Source organism: Globicephala melas, chromosome 11, assembly GCF_963455315.2.
Source record: "Globicephala melas chromosome 11, mGloMel1.2, whole genome shotgun sequence".
NCBI classification, from domain to species: Eukaryota; Metazoa; Chordata; class Mammalia; order Artiodactyla; family Delphinidae; genus Globicephala; species Globicephala melas.
In genome coordinates this window covers 94,439,938-94,456,923 of record NC_083324.2, presented here as the reverse complement: position 1 = coordinate 94,456,923, position 16,986 = coordinate 94,439,938, and the positions used below count along the sequence as shown (strand labels likewise).

The 16,986-nt window shown below is 44.1% G+C and overlaps 1 protein-coding gene across 2 annotated transcripts in view; it reads right to left on the bottom strand.

Annotated features, from left to right (window-relative positions):
• Positions 1 to 16,986, bottom strand: part of NEDD9 (neural precursor cell expressed, developmentally down-regulated 9) — a 292,001-nt gene that overhangs the window by 100,457 nt on the left and 174,558 nt on the right. The window contains exons 7-8 of one of the 2 annotated variants that reach the window (XM_060307849.2): positions 10,595 to 10,797; positions 8,849 to 9,036 (exon numbers count right to left, since the gene is read on the bottom strand). In XM_060307849.2, coding sequence (XP_060163832.1) covers positions 8,849 to 8,860 — 12 coding nt within the window. In that variant the 5' untranslated portion in view covers positions 8,861 to 9,036; positions 10,595 to 10,797. The remainder of the gene's footprint in view (positions 1 to 8,848; positions 9,037 to 10,594; positions 10,798 to 16,986) is intronic. The other variant, XM_030881426.3, reaches the window with a different exon arrangement.

Below are 16,986 nucleotides of genomic sequence, written 5' to 3'. Positions count from 1 at the left end.
CTCACTGTCTTAATAAGATGGCCATGATATTTCCCCAACTCGCAAGAATAATTTTTTTTAAAGAAGGGGAGCAGTGAGCATGGAAAATAGAGAATGAGGGACTTCCCTGGTGTCTCAGTGGTTAAGAATCCACCTGCCAATGCAGGGGACATGGGTTCAAGCCCTGGTCCGGGAACATCCCACATGCTGCAGAGAAACTAACCCTGTGTGCCCATGTGCTGCAACTATTGAAGCCCACATGCCTAGAGGCCGTGCTCCGCAGCAAGAGAAGCCACTGCAATGAGAAGCCTGCGCACCGCAACGAAGAGTAGCCCCCGCTCGCCACAACTAGAGAAAGCCCGCGCACAGCAAAGGAGACCCAATGCAGCCAAAAAAAAAAAGAAAATAGAGAATGAGGTAGAAAGATTGTAAAATAAAGGCGCATGTAATTAAATTTTGTACTATTTTTAGTATCTGATCTGTAAACCTGGAAATGTGATTGTATTTTGGCTAAAGTAATATAATTGGCACTGCCATAAATCTAATTCCTATTATTATTGTTACTTGATTTTATGTGATAATGTTTAGAGTAAATCAGCACCATAATTTCCAGCCAAGTGGCTGCTATTATTTTTATTTCTTTTCCCTCCCTTGCTATTATGGTGGTGGAGGGGAGACCTCAGAATGTTAAATAGTTTGACTAAGATTCTTAGAGAAACTAAGAGAACTAATGTGCAGCCTTTAACTCCTCAGTGTCAGATTTCCAGATGAGAATGTTAAAATTCCGGCAAAAAAATCCAGATATAGAACCTGTGTGAAGGTGAAGTCAGAATTTTAAAAAACAGTTGTATAACTAACTGAGTGTTCCATAGACATGCAGATGGTCAGAGGTGTGGCCAAGGTTTACCCAGATTTCCACACGGGAGTTCTTTCCACGAGTGAAGCACTGCTCTCCAGACAACTTTCAGAACCTGACAAGGAGACCAACCTTCCCTGGGCCCACTTTCTCATTCTTCTCCAGGTGTTTTTTGGAAGGCTCTGTGTCTTCTCATCTTCGATTTCAACCATGAGGAGGACATCAAGGCGTCTTTTCCGCGAGACAATGTGATGGTTGTAAACCAGGCTGGCACCATCCAGAATTTCTCTTCCTATAAACTCCGTGTCTCCACCCTTTAAGTTCTCTTGACAGAACCAAGTACAAACACAAGCCCTAATAGGTGACTTTGGCCTCCGAATAAAGCATTACATGGTATTCTGCTTCTATTTTTCTTGACTTTCCGCAAAGTAATTTTATATCCCTAAGGAGCCAAGAGGCATTTCCTGTAATTAGGGTTGAGACCGGCACTTGCTCCCTGAAACAGTCATCTGTCCAGCTCTCAGACTGAGGGGACTGTGCTGGAATTGTGGGTTCCGAGCAGGGTGGTCATAGTCTTCCTCACGCTGGAGTCCTGGATAGAAGGTTCTAGAAACAATGCTCCAGCTTTATCTTGAGATTTTATGAGTCCTTTTTCACATTAATTGGAAGCAAGAGGAATGGGTAGGAGGCCTCTTGGCCAGCACTGAACTGAGCTGTCACTGATTAGCTGTGTGTAGCTTATGTTCTCTGGGTCTTTGTTGCCTCAACTGAAAAAAAACTTGAAAGGATTGAAAGCAAGGGGCATTTAAGGACTCTCTGAGGCAAACACTACTATCATCTTTGCACTTCTTAATTCTCAGCCTTCTTTGGGCCAGTAGCATGCTGGTAGAAACAATTTACTCCACTTTCCCGGCCTGCTCCCTAAAAGGTCCCACACTGTCTCTCTTCTTATCTAAGCTGCTGGAAGGGAGAGACCCTGAGATGTTAGGGCCACATGGTGGAAAAACCCAGATTCCTGAAGAGAGCTAGCTGCCCAAGAAAGCCACGGACAATCACAGGAGTGAGGGCTGAACTGTACTGTGCTAAACCACCAAAATTACAGGGTTTACTTGTTACAGCAGCTCACTGCAACGCTACGCTGACTAGTGTGTTCTTCCAGCTCTGTTGTGTCTGAGGAATGGCAAGTATAGGACAGAGGCAGAAAGAGATGTGAACATGGGAGGGACGCACTAGATGTAAACCTACTGTTTCCTTGGATGTCATTCTCAAGGATGCTTCTCTCAAAGAGCCAGTGAAAAGACAGAGGGGGCTATGGATAATACTTAAAGCATAGGGGATGCATGGTTCTTTATGGTGTAACGGTGACTCTGTGTGTGTTACAAGGCCCTGGTCAAACCCGGAGAAATATTTTTAAAAAGAGAATAAAGGATGATTGTGGGAAAATGACGACAGAAACCTCCTTCATCAATAAGAGAACTCAGAATAGGGCTAAGGACAAAAAGCTCACTGATTCCCACACTCGTGATGTTTGTGTGGAGATGGTGAATACAGAGTCACCTCAGACTTCTTAGTGATTGGGATATTTTTGTTGTGTTCTTCTAGAACTTTTTTTTTTTGTCCTATGGAAAGTGATTAGGTCTGGGTGGCTACTGATCATTTGGGGAAAACAGACTGTTCTTCCCATGTTCTTAGTGTAATCTCTTTTCAGAATGGATTCCCACAGATAGCGTTTTCATCTTATTTTTACTGAGCGAAAGTACCATTTTCAAGAAACCCCCAAAGCTTCATATTTTCGAATAAATGGGACCCCTCTATGGGAAAAGAAAGCCACAGAAGATAGTGGGAAACCACGTGGCCCCGTGTTAAATCAGGGGAAACGTCTGGTAGGAATAAGAAACCTGGTCCAAGCTCAGGGGTCACTTTCTGTGTTCCGGCTCCTGTTTACTTTCTGGACCTAAGTCAGGTGTTTCTTTGACAGTGTAATTTCTGCAGTGCCTCTGGGCTCTGTGATCCATAATCAAACGCAGTAAACCTTCAGCAATCCCATCCAGGGGAGCTCAATTTGACTTGATTTAGATGAGAAAGTTAAATCTCTGACCAGGCATGTTTCTTTGCAGGCACAGAGACTCTTACACCTGCAGGACACTTCATCTTGGAATATGCTTCCCATTTTCCAGACAAGCTCAGGGGATCCGCGTCCCCCAATAAAATTCCTGTCTGCACCAAATTGCCTTATAGTAGTGATTTATACCTCAATAAAACTACATCTTGAAAAGGAGAATTGGTTTGATTGTATAACTGACATAATTTATGCATGTTTTAGTTTTGGAATAGACTTGCAAGGGGGAGAGGTCTTTGTGATGTGATGTGTATTTCCACATTGACAGAACTGGTGACAGTCAGGACAGCAGAAAGAAGTATCCTCAGGCACCTTTAGGTCACACCAGAATTTGAGAAACATCCTCCTTCAAGTTAGGAGATCAAACCTCTCTTTCTGGCTTGTAACCAGTTGTCACCGACTAAGTATCTGCTGAAAGAAAGGGAAGGGGGCAAATGCTTTTTGGATGACTTCTTTGTATGAAACATTATGCTACACGCTCTAAGTATACATTTTTTATTTAAATCTTTCAACAGTCTAACAAAGTTGGCATTATTACCCTCATTTTGCAGAGGAGAAATCGGAGGTTGAGAGAGGGTAAGAAATGCTAGTAAATAGTGGGGCAGAGATTTGAACCCATATCTTTCTGGCTCCAAAGAGCATCCATCCTTTTCCCACTAAGCCACTCACTCACTCACCATCCTGCTCGGCTTCCTCTACGTGTCCAGAATTGGGCTCAATGTTTTAGGGTTCAGAATAGGTCACCTTTTAACCTACTTAGAGACCTAATGAGAAATTTCTTAAGAAGATGATGGTAAATTCTTCCATGCACTTAGGGAACTTCTGTTCACGTGTATGGCTGTGGACACTGCAGTGCACTGACCAGAAGCCCCACTTGAGACCGAGCCATCATTCTGTCAACGTCTGAAGACTCGGCCACTGGCAGCTCTCCACCGAGCCCTCCTGAGATCGTCCTCAACCGAAGACAGCCTCTCAGGCAGGTCATGCCTCCTCCCTGGGGCAGCCCACGTCCTATGACTAGTCGACCCCTTTGCCTTGGTTCCGGACAACTCTGAAGGGCCACCCCAGAGGGTCTGTGTGATGTGCCGGGGCCTCTATTGTGACGGCACTGCGGTCCAGCTCTCCTTCTGCTTAATCCTGCTTCCTTTGCTGCTCGTATGTGTTCCTGAGAGCACTCCCTGTAACCCCTTGCACACCAGTCTCCATCTTTCCAGAGTTTGCTTCTCTGGGAACTCGACCTGTGAGGTTGTTAAATCAAATTTGTCCTGTGGATAAATAATGCTTATGTTTAGTCAATTAATGGGCTCATGTCCCCCTCCAAATTCATAGGTTGAAGTCCCAACTCCCCATATCTCAGAATGTGACTGTGTCTGGAGATAAGGTCTTTAAAGAGGTGATTCAGGTTAAATGAGGTCGTTAGAGTGGATGCTACTCCAATAAGACTGGTGTCCTTATAAGAAGAGATCAGGACACAGGCACACACAGAGGGGAGACCGTGTGAGGACACAGGGAGAAGACAGCCAACTACCGGCCAAGGAGCGAGGCCTGAGAAGAAACCACACCTGCTGACAGCTTGACCCTGGACTTTCTGCCTTCAGAACGGTGAGAACATACAGTCCTGTCGCATCCCCTGGGCTGCAGAGCTCTGTAATGGCGGCCCCAGCAGACTCATAAAGGCAGATTTCGAGGCGCTTCTTCGTTTCCGTCCCTATTCTTCCATCTTTACGCTCAAGGAACACCCAGAAATCTGAACAGGTTAAACGGTCTTTTAGATGCAAGGAGGTAAGGTAATAAGTCTCAGTAGACAGTTTTCATATTCTCTAAAATATGTCGAAATAATCTTTTTTTTTTTTGCGGTACGCGGGCCTCTCACTGTTGTGGCCTCTCCCGTTGCGGAGCACAGGCTCCGGACGCGCAGGCTCAGCGGCCATGGCTCACGGGCCCAGCCGCTCCGCGGCATGTGGGATCTTCCCGGACCGGGGCACGAACCCGTGTCCCCTGCATCGGCAGGCGGACTCTCAACCACTGCGCCACCAGGGAAGTCCGAAATAATCATATTTTTAAATCGGTGTAAGAGGAGTATGTGAACGACCGCATTTCGTTGCATTTCCCTTTTAGGACAGTCATCAGAAGCCTGTAAGTCCTCCGTGTGACACCTGTGTCGGGCCTGGAGTGAACTTGTATTTCGTGGGAAAAGGACGCCATTTTCAAGTTCCGTCAGTCAGCACTTTTCTGGCCCTCTGTGAAGCAAGGGGTCAGCGTGGCTTTTCTTCTTTAGGTACTCCCTAACAGACCATGTCCACTGCCAGCTTCCTGCCTTCGTACAGAGGGGAAGAGTAAGGAATGCCAAAGAAAATGCTTTGCAGTTTAAGACATTTTTCTTTCAGTTTTTCCGAGCCAGCCTTTGTATCTTCCCCAGCAGTGTGTCAGGGAAGGTTTAACTACCAGCTTTCTAAAAATGAAACAAAAAGAAGCTGCAGATTCCTGTGGTGTAAACACCCCCATTATGGCTGGCATCAGGCTACCGAGGTGGGAGTGCACCGTGGGTCTGCGGGCCGGACCAGCTGCCTTCACATGTGCCGATTCCCGCTGTACGGCGGAAGAAGGTCGTCCGCTGGCGACCCTCAGCTGGCCCTCCAGGTGGCCCTCCAGGTGGGGCCTGTGTTCTCCACTTTCTCCTCAGGGCTTGACATGTTCATGGTTACCTCAGGGCTTGCTGTTATTTGCGGAGCTTTTTTTGTAAGGGGCTTTCTTTTAAGAGTATCTATGAATGCAGCACAGGTTTCCCCAAACGATGTTTCTGGCCATGGACTCACGGTGCCTCCATTGCTTCTCCTAGAACCAGAAAACCGCAGCCCGAGGGGTCTAGGAGAACAGCCACGTCAGCCTAAGTTCGACTCTTAAAGGCCCATTCTCTCTCCAGGCCTTTCCTTACTCTCTGCTTCTCCCATCTTCCCCCTCTAGTGGTTTCCTTTAGCTGCAGAGCCTTTGTTTTCTTCTGTGCTCTGGAGCTCCAGGTCTCATTGGAGGGCTTGGTTTGTGCCAAACACAACTCTTAAGCTATTTACATACTTCATCACCAAAACATCCCCTCAAGGTAGGTGCTATTCTCACCCCCACTTTATAGATGAAGAAACTGAGGCACAGAGAGGTTAAGTAACCTGTCCTACTACTGTCAGTGGCAGGGCTGGGATTCAAATCTGGCAGTATGGCTTCACGGCCATATGTTTAACCAGCACACTGCCCCACAAACAGCAGTAGGAATATAGCCTTAGGAAGCGCTGACAACTGGGAATAAATACTCCTTTTTAATAGGAGATACTAGCAATTGTCCAATAGTTACATTCTACGTAGTCTAGTATACAGTTACACGTACGTGTGCGTGTGTATGGACTAGAGGGAAACACTACCCAGAAGGGACGGAATTAATGATCTTAAAGGACCCTTGGACTCTGAACATAGATAATTCCAAAGCAAATTGAGGATTCCAGGAGGTAGGACTGTCCGGTTTTCAGGTCTAGGGCACCAAAAGTTGAGGAGCAACATGTATTTGAAACACCACGGAGCTAATATTCACTGCAGGGACTCAAATGAAATGAAACACTGACTTGCTTTAGAGAACGCTATCTCCCCTCCCTCGCTCTCCCTCTCTCTCTCCCTCTTCCTTCCTTCATTCCTTCCTTCTTTCCTTCCTCTGTTTTTTTCTCAGTTTAGTAAAACTGGCTGAGTAGGTATAAAAAAATGAGAAGAGGTGATACTTGTTTCTCCAAAGAAGATATACAGACTGCCAACAAACACATGAAAGGATGCTCAACATCACTAATCATTAGAGAAATGCAAATCAAGACTACAATGAGATATCACCTCACACCAGTCAGAATGGCCATCATCAAAAAATCTACAAACAATAAATGCTGGAGAGGGTGTGGAGAAAAGGGAACCCTCTTGCACTGCTGGTGAGAATGTGAATTGGTACAGCCACTATGGAGAACAGTATGGAGGTTCCTTAAAAAACTAAAAATAGAACTACCATACGACCCAGCAATCCCACTACTGGGCATATACCCTGAGAAAACCATAATTCAAAAAGAGTCATGTACCATAATGTTCACTGCAGCTCTATTTACAACAGCCAGGACATGGAAGCAACCTAAGTGTCCATCAACAGATGAATGGATAAAGAAGATGTGGCACATATATACAATGGAATATTACTCAGCCATAAAAAGAAACGAAACTGAGTTATTTGTAGTGAGGTGGATGGACCTAGAGTCTGTCATACAGAGTGAAGTAAGAAAGAGAAAGACAAATACCGTATGCTAACACATATATATGGAATTTAAGAAAAAAAAAAGACATGAAGAACCTAGGGGTAAGACAGGAATAAAGACACAGACCTACTAGAGAACGGACTTGAGGATATGGGGAGGGGGAAGGGTGAGCTGTGACAAAGCGAGAGAGAGGCATGGACATGTATACACTACCAAACATAAGGTAGATAGCTAGTGGGAAGCAGCCGCATAGCACAGGGAGATCAGCTCGGTGGTTTGTGACCACCTAGAGGGGTGGGATAGGGAAGGTGGGAGGGAGGGAGACGCAAGAGGGAAGAGATATGGGAACCTATGTATATGTATAACTGATTCACTTCATTATAAAGTGGAAACTAACAAACCATTGTAAAGCAATTATACTCCAATAAAGATGTTTAAAAAAAAAGAAGTTAATATTCACACTGAATGACTTGAGGAATCACAAATAAACGTAATCTGCTCCAGTTTGAATTCATACTTTGGTTTGGTTGAAGCCTCAAAATGGCCAATTCTGTGACAGATTTTTGTCATAGAATCCTAAGACAAGGAGGAATTTTTAAGGGATCATTACTTTAAAACACTACAGTGATATGACAATCTTACTGGTTTTTAAAGGCTTCCAGGAAAATCCTTTTATTACTTACCAAAATGTTTTAAGAAAACATTTGTCATTTTGCGTAACTTACAGCCTTTCTCTGTAAATGAAATAGGGCCCTGTTTGGATTGACGGGGCTGCCTGGTGCTTTCTGATTTATGTTGGTGGTTAGTTCTCCACGTGACACACACAACAGATTACTGATCACAACACATAAGGGAATTAACTTTCTTTCTGTCGAGCACAAGTTACTTTATGTGCACTTTCTCATTTCATCCTCAAGACAATCCTTCTATCACCATTTTATAAATTTGAAAACAGAGTTTCAAAAGCTTCCAGGATGTGGCTCACACTCACATAGGAGAGAGGCTAAAGCCAGTTCTGCTCCCAAGGTCACCGCGCGAGGCCCCGCCGCCCGTCTCCAATAGAAGGCAATTAATAGGTGCAATTACACATCACTTCTCCTACTTAGCTTCCATGAAACCTTTAGGAAACCTTGGTCCGATAGGAGAGTTGACTCTTTTAAATTAACCCTAACCTCCACCCCAGGCCAAGGTGGTTTTCTTGGGGAATGGCTGAGCGGAAAAGGAATGGTTCAGAGATGACTGGCAGACAGAGAAAGGAGGCACCAGAGAACTGGCTAATCGGTAACCTAGGTGATCAGCGTTGGAAGTTCAGAACTGTAACCTCCAGACCTGGGCACTAGTTACACTAGCTGGAACATTCTACCTCTATCCCACAAGACTGCTTCCCCTGAGATTTCTGAATGGAAGAGGATTTCCCGTGGGCATCAGCATCCCCATGTAAAAAGATTCACCTAACAGAGCAAAATCTGGTGGCCTAAAATCAACCTTTCAATTTCAAGAGTTAGTTGCAGTCCTGGGTGGGAAAGGAATGCCATTTGTATTACTGTTTCAAAGGAATTTGTCTGAGTTGAGTTGGACGAAAGAGACGCACACGGAATGCCTGGTGTTTTCATCACTACTCACCCTTGCCCACATTTTCCCAGGTGCTTCTGTCTGTTACGCCAAGGAATGTTGGAGCTCCGGATCTTGAAAAGGACAATTCCAGTGTTTGAGTCGGCTGACCAGGTTCTTCTTTCTCATAACTCTGCTTAAGGAATACACGATGTTCTCAGGCCAGTGTATGACATTAAGGAATCCACAGCTTCCTGAGGCTGAAAAGAGAAGTTAAAAACAGTGGGTAGGGACTTCCCTGGTGGTGTAGTGGTTAAGAATCCGCCTGCCAATGCAGGGGACATGAGTTTGAACCCTAGTCCAGGGAGATCCCACATGTCGCAGAGCAACTAAGCCCGTGAGCCACAACTACTGAGCCTGCGCTCTAGAGCCCGCGAGCCACAACTACTGAAGTCCGTGCGCCTAGAACCCGTGCTCCCCAACAAGAGAAGCCACCGCAGTGAGAAGCCCGCGCACCACAGAGCAGCCTCCGCTCGCCGCAACTAGAGAAAGCCCATGCGCAGCAATGAAGACCCAACGCAGCCTGTAAACAAAACAAACAAACAAACAAACAACAGTGGGTAAACTCTGGCAGAGGCTGAGATGCTTTCCACCACTTAAGGGTGGCATCAGAGCAGCTGGAGAAGCCAAATTGATATTAATGGAAGCCATCAGTTATTCACGCAGTCAAGGATAACATTTGTGGAGCTCATACTATGCATTAGCTGGAACTTTGAAGATGCATAAAGTATGGTCCCGTCCTCAAGGAGCCCACAGTCTAGGAAGGCAAACCAAACAGTACAGTCCTGTAAAACGTTACAGCAACTCTTGCAGAATACTAAGTGGGTCTGGTGAAGGCTCGAAGGAGGGAGAAGGTAAACTTTGGGTGGAGTCTTAAGTGATGGGTAGATGTCTGTCAGGTGTTTCTTACTGGGGCAAAATGGTAGAAATGAGTGATCTTTCACTGTCTGTAATCTACAACGTTAGTCCTCCTATTGATTTAACCTGTTTTCCTACCCCTCCACCCCACTGCCTCATCATCCTCCTTTAAACTCATCTAATATGTTGCCACTTCGATAATCTTGAAGCCACCAAATGTGCCTGGCTCCACTTCTCAGCAGCAGTTTGTGAAGGTCCCTGGAGCCATACGTGTTTCTTGTTTCCCAAAAATGAGGAAAACTGGCACTTTGGCAATGTGGCCTTTAAACAGCTTAGATGCAAAGCTCAGAAATTAGATTGGGAAAAAATATTGCCTGGGCTTTTGGTTGGTTAGTACTGGCCAGTTTTTCACTTCCCCTTCATCATCTCTCAGCCATAAGGTTCAGTTTTGGGATGAGGTGTGTATCTTTATGGACCGTAGTTGAAATATATATTCTTAGAGGACTTCCGGGAAGATGACGGAAGAGTAAGACGCGGAGATCACCTTCCTCCCCACAGATACACCAGAAATACATCTACACATGGAACAACTCCTACAGAACACCTACTGAACGCTGGCAAAAGACCTCAGACCTCCCAAAAGGCAAGAAACCCCCCACGTAACTGGTTAGGGCAAAAGAAAAAAATAAACAGAGACAAAAGGATAAGGACGGGTCCTGCACCAGCGGAAGGGAGCTGTGAAGGAGGAAAAGTGTCCACACACTAGGAAGCCCCTTCTCCGGCGGAGACAGCGGGTGGCGGAATTGGGGAGATTCGGAGCCGTGGAGGAGAGCACAGCAACAGGGGTGCAGAGGGCAAAGCGGGGAGATTCCCGCACAGAGGATCAGGGCCGGCACTCACCTGCCGGAGAGGCTTGTCTGCTCACCCGCCGGGGCGGGCGGGGCTGCGAGCTGAGGCTCTGGCTTCGGTAGGAGCGCCGGGAGAGGACTGGCGGCGTGAACACAGCCTGCGGGGTTAGTGCGCCATGGCTGGCCGGGAGGGAGTCCGGGGAAAAGTCTGGAGCTGCCGAAGAGGCAAGAGACTTTTTCTTCCCTCTTTGTTTCCTGGTGGCGAGGAGAGGGGATTGAGAGCACCGCTTAAAGGAGCTCCAGAGACGGGCGCGAGCCGCGGCTAAAAGTGCGGAGCCCAGAGACAGACATGAGACGCTAAGGCTGCTGCACTGCCACCAAGAAGCCTGTGTGCGAACACAGGTCACTATCCACAACCCCCTTCCGGGGGGCCTGTGCAGCCCGCCACTGCCAAGCTCCCGGGATCCAGGGACAACTTCCCCGGGAGAACGCACGGCGCGCCTCAGGCTGGCGCAACGTCACGCCGGCCTCTGCAACGTCACGCTGGCCTCTGCCGCCGCAGGCCCGCCCCGCACTCCGTGCCCCTCCCTCCCCCCCGGCCTGAGTGAGCCAGAGCCTCCGAACCAGCGGCTCCTTTAACCCTGTCCTGTCTGAGCGAAGAACAGACGCCCTCCGGCGACCTACACACACAGGCGGGGCCAAATCCAAAGCGGAGCCCCTGGGAGCTGTGAGAACAAAGAAGAGAAAGGGAAATCTCTCCCAGCAGCCTCAGAAGCAGCGGATTAAAGCGCCACAATCAACTTGATGTACCTGCATCTGTGGAATACATGAATAGACAACCAATCATCCCAAATTAAGGAGCCGTGTGGATGAAAGGCTCTTGGTGCTGCAGCCAGGAGTTAGTGCTGTGCCTCTGAGGTGGGAGAGCCAACTTCAGGACACTGGTCCACAAGAGGCCTCCCAGCTGCACATAATATCAAACGGCGAAAATCTCCCAGAGATCTCCATCTCAACGCCAGCACCCAGCTTCACTCAACGACCAGCAAGCTACAGTGCTGGACATCCTATGCCAAACAACTAGCAAGACAGGAACACAACCCCACCCATTAGCAGAGAGGCTGCCCAAAATCATAATAAGTCTACAGACACCCCAAAACACACCACCAGACGTGGACCTGCCCACCAGAAAGACAAGATCCAGCCTCATCCACCAGAACACAGGCACTAGTCCCCTCCACCAGGAAGCCTACACAACCCACTAAACCAACCTTAGCCACTGGGGACAGACACAAAAAACAACGGGAACTACGAACCTGCAGCCTGCAAAAAGGAGACCCCAAACACAGTAAGATAAGCAAAATGAAAAGACAGAAAAACACACAGCAGATGAAGGAGCAAGATAAAAACCCACCAGACCTAACAAATGAAGAGGAGATAGGCAGCCTACCTGAAAAAGAATTCAGAATAATGATAGTAAAGATGATCCAAAATTTTGGAAATAGAATAGACAAAATGCAAGAAACATTTAACAAGGACCTAGAAGAACTAAAGATGAAACAAACAATGATGAACAACACAATAAATGCAATGAAAAATACTCTAGATGGGATCAATAGCAGAATAACTGAGGCAGAAGAACGGATAAGTGACCTGGAAGATAAAATAGTGGAAATAACTACTGCAGAGCAGAATAAAGAAAAAAGAATGAAAAGAACTGAGGACAGTCTCAGAGACCTCTGGGACAACATTAAACGCACCAACATTCGAATTATAGGGGTTCCAGAAGAAGAAGAGAAAAAGAAAGGGACTGAGAAAATATTTGAAGAGATTATAGTTGAAAACTTCCCTAATATGGGAAAGGAAATAGTTAATCAAGTCCAGGAAGCACAGAGAGTCCCATACAGGATAAATCGAAGGAGAAATACGCCAAGACACATATTAATCAAACTGTCAAAAATTAAATACAAAGAAAGCATATTAAAAGCAGCAAGGGAAAAACAACAAATAACACACAAGGGAATCCCCATAAGGTTAACAGCTGATCTCTCAGCAGAAACTCTGCAAGCCAGAAGGGAGTGGCAGGACATATTGAAAGTGATGAAGGAGAAAAACCTGCAACCAAGATTACTCTACCCAGCAGGGATCTCATTCAGATTTGATGGAGAAATTAAAACCTTTACAGACAAGCAAAAGCTGAGAGAGTTCAGCACCACCAAACCAGCTCTACAACAACTGCTAAAGGAACTTCTCTAGGCAAGAAACACAAGAGAAGGAAAAGACCTACAACAACGAACCCCAAACAATTAAGAAAATGGGAACATACATATCGATAATTACCTTAAATGTAAATGGACTAAATGCTCCCACCAAAAGACACAGATTGGCTGAATGGATACAAAAACAAGACCCATATATATGCTGTCTACAAGAGACCCACTTCAGACCTAGAGACACATACAGACTGAAAGTAAGGGGATGGAAAAAAGGATTCCATGCAAATGGAAAGCAAAAGAAAGCTGGAGTAGCAGTTCTCATATCAGACAAAATAGACTTTAAAATAAAGACTATTAGAAGAGACAAAGAAGGACACTACATAATGATCAAGAGATCGATCCAAGAAGAAGATATAACAATTGTAAATATTTATGCACCCAACATAGGAGCACCTCAATATATAAGGCAAATACTAACAGCCATAAAAGGGGAAATTGACAGTAACACATTCATAGTAGGGGACTTGAACACCCCACTTTCACCAATGGACAGATCATCCAAAATGAAAATAAATAAGGAAACACAAGCTTTAAATGATACATTAAACAAGATGGACTTCATTGATATTTTTAGGACATTCCATGCAAAAACAACAGAATACACATTTTTCTCAAGTGCTCATGGAACATTCTCCAGGATAGATCATATCTTGGGTCACAAATCAAGCCTTGGTAAATTTAAGAAAATTGAAACTGTATCAAGTATCTTTTCCAACCACAATGCTATGAGACTAGATATCAATTACAGGAAAAGATCTGTAAAAAATACAAACACATGGAGGCTAAACAATACACTACTTAATAACGAAGTGATCACTGAAGAAATCAAAGAGGAAATCAAAAAATACCTAGAAACAAATGACAATGGAGACACGACGACTCAAAAATCTATGGGATGCAGCAAAAGCAGTTCTAAGAGGGAAGTTTATAGAAATACAATCCTACCTTAAGAAACAGGAAACATCTCGAATAAACAAGCTAACCTTGCACCTAAAGCAATTAGAGAAAGAAGAACAAAAAAACCCCAAAGTTAGCAGAAGGAAAGAAATCATAAAAATCAGATCAGAAATAAATGAAAAAGAAATGAAGGAAACGATAGCAAAGATCAATAAAACTAAAAGCTGGTTCTTTGAAAGGAGAAACAAAATTGATAAACCATTAGCCAGACTCATCAAGAAAAAAAGGGAGAAGACTCAAATCAATAGAATTAGAAATGAAAAAGGAGAAGTAACAACTGACACTGCAGAAATACAAAAGATCATGAGAGATTACTACAAGCAACTCTATGCCAATAAAATGGACAACCTGGAAGAAATGGACAAATTCTTAGAAATGCACAACCTGCCAAGACTGAATCAGGAAGAAATAGAAAATATGAACAGACCAGTCACAAGCACTGAAATTGAAACTGTGCTTAAAAATCTTCCAACAAACAAAAGCCCAGGACCAGATGGCTTCACAGGCGAATTCTATCAAACATTTAGAGAAGAGCTATCACCTATCCTTCTCAAACTCTTCCAAAATATACCAGAGGGAGGAACACTCCCCAACTCATTCTACGAGGCCACCATCACCCTGATACCAAAACCAGACAAGGATGTCACAAAGAAAGAAAACTACAGGCCAATATCACTGATGAACCTAGATGCAAACATCCTCAACAAAATACTAGCAAACAGAATCCAACAGCACATTAAATGGATCATACATCATGATCAAGTGGGGTTTATTCCAGGAATGCAAGGATTCTTCAATATACGCAAATCAATCAATGTGATACACCATATTAACAAATTGAAGGAGAAAAACCATATGATCATCTCAATAGATGCAGAGAAAGCTTTTGACAAAATTCAACACCCATTTATGATAAAAACCCTGCAGAAAGTAGGCATAGAGGGAACTTTCCTCAACATAATAAAGGCCATATATGACAAACCCACAGCCAACATCGTCCTCAATGGTGAAAAACTGAAAGCACTTCCACTAAGATCAGGAACAAGACAAGTTTGCCCACTCTCACCACTGTTATTCAACATAGTTTTGGAAGTTTTAGCCACAGCAATCAGAGAAGAAAAGGAAATAAAAGGAATCCAAATCGGAAAAGAAGAAGTAAAGCTGTCACTCCTTGCAGATGACATGATACTATACATAGAGAATCCTAAAGATGCTACCAGAAAACTACTAGAGCTAATCAATGAATTTGGTAAAGTAGCAGGATACAAAATTAATGCACAGAAATCTCTGGCATTCCTATACACTAAGGATGAAAAATCTGAAAGTGAAATCAAGAAAACACTCCCATTTACCATTGCAACAAAAAGAATAAAATATCTAGGAATAAACCTACCTAAGGAGACAAAAGACCTGTATGCAGAAAATTATAAGACACTGATGAAAGAAATTAAAGATGATACAAATAGATGGAGAGATATACCATGTTCCTGGATTGGAAGAATCAACATTGTGAAAATGACTCTACTACCCAAAGCAATCTACAGATTCAATGCAATCCCTATCAAACTACCAGTGGCATTTTTCACAGAACTAGAACAAAAAATTTCGCAATTTGTATGGAAACACAAAAGACCCCGAATAGCCAAAGCAATCTTGAGAACGAAAAACGGAGCTGGAGAAATCAGGCTTCCTGACTTCAGACTATACTACAACGCTACAGTAATCAAGACAGTATGGTACTGGCACAAAAACAGAAATATAGATCAATGGAACAGGATAGAAAGCCCAGAGATAACACACGCACATATGGTCACCTTATCTTTGATAAAGGAGGCAGGAATGTACAGTGGAGAAAGGACAGCCTCTTCAATAAGTGGTCCTGGGAAAACTGGACAGCTACATGTAAAAGTATGAGATTAGATCACTCCCTAACACCATACACAAAAATAAGCTCAAAATGGATTAAAGACCTAAATCTAAGGCCAGAAACTATCAAACTCTTAGAGGAAAACACAGGCAGGACACTCTATGACATAAATCACAGCAAGGTCCTTTTTTGACCCACCTCCTAGAGAAATGGAAATAAAAACAAAAATAAACAAATGGGGCCTAATGAAACTTAAAAGCTTTTGTGCAGCAAAGGAAACCATAAACAAGCCAAAAAGACAACCCCCAGATTGGGAGAAAATATTTGCAAATGAAGCAACTGACAAAGGATTAATCTCCAAAATTTATAAGCAGCTCATGCAGCTTAATAACAAAAAAAGAAACAACCCAATCCAAAAATGGGCAGAAGACCTAAATAGACATTTCTCCAAAGAAGATATACAGACTGCCAACAAACACCTGAAAGAATGCTCAACATCACTAATCATTAGAGAAATGCAAATCAAAACTACAATGAGATATCATCTCACACCAGTCAGAATGGTCATCATCAAAAAATCTAGAAACAATAAATGCTGGAGAGGGTGTGGAGAAAAGGGAACCCTCTTACACTGTTGGTGGGAATGTAAATTGATACAGCCACTGTGGAGAACAGTATGGAGTTTCCTTAAAAAACTACAAATAGAACTACCGTATGACCCAGCAATCCCTCTACTGGGCATATACCCTGAGAAAACCATAATTCAAAAAGAGTCATGTACCAAAATGTTCATTGCAGCTCTATTTACAATAGCCCAGAGATGGAAACAACCTAAGTGTCCATCATCGGATGAATGGATAAAGAAGATGTGGCACATATATACAATGCAATATTACTCAGCTATAAAAAGAAACGAAATTGAGCTATTTGTAATGAGGTGGACAGACCTAGAGTCTGTCATACAGAGTGAAGTAAGTCAGAAAGAGAGAGACAAATACCGTATGCTAACACATATATTTGGAATTTAAGGGAAAAAAATGTCATGAAAAACCTAGGGGTGAAACAGGAATAAAGACACAGACTTACTAGAGAATGGACTTGAGGCTATGGGGAGGGGGAAGAGTAAACTGTGACAAAGTGAGAGAGAGGCATGGACATATATACACTACCAAACGTAAGGTAGATAGCTAGTGGGAAGGAGCCGCATAGCACAGGGAGATCAGCTCGGTGCTTTGTGACCGCCTGGAGGGGTGGGATAGGGAGGGTGGGAGGGAGGGAGACGCAAGAGGGAAGAGATATGGGAACATATGTATATATATAACTGATTCATTTTGCTGTGAAGCTGAA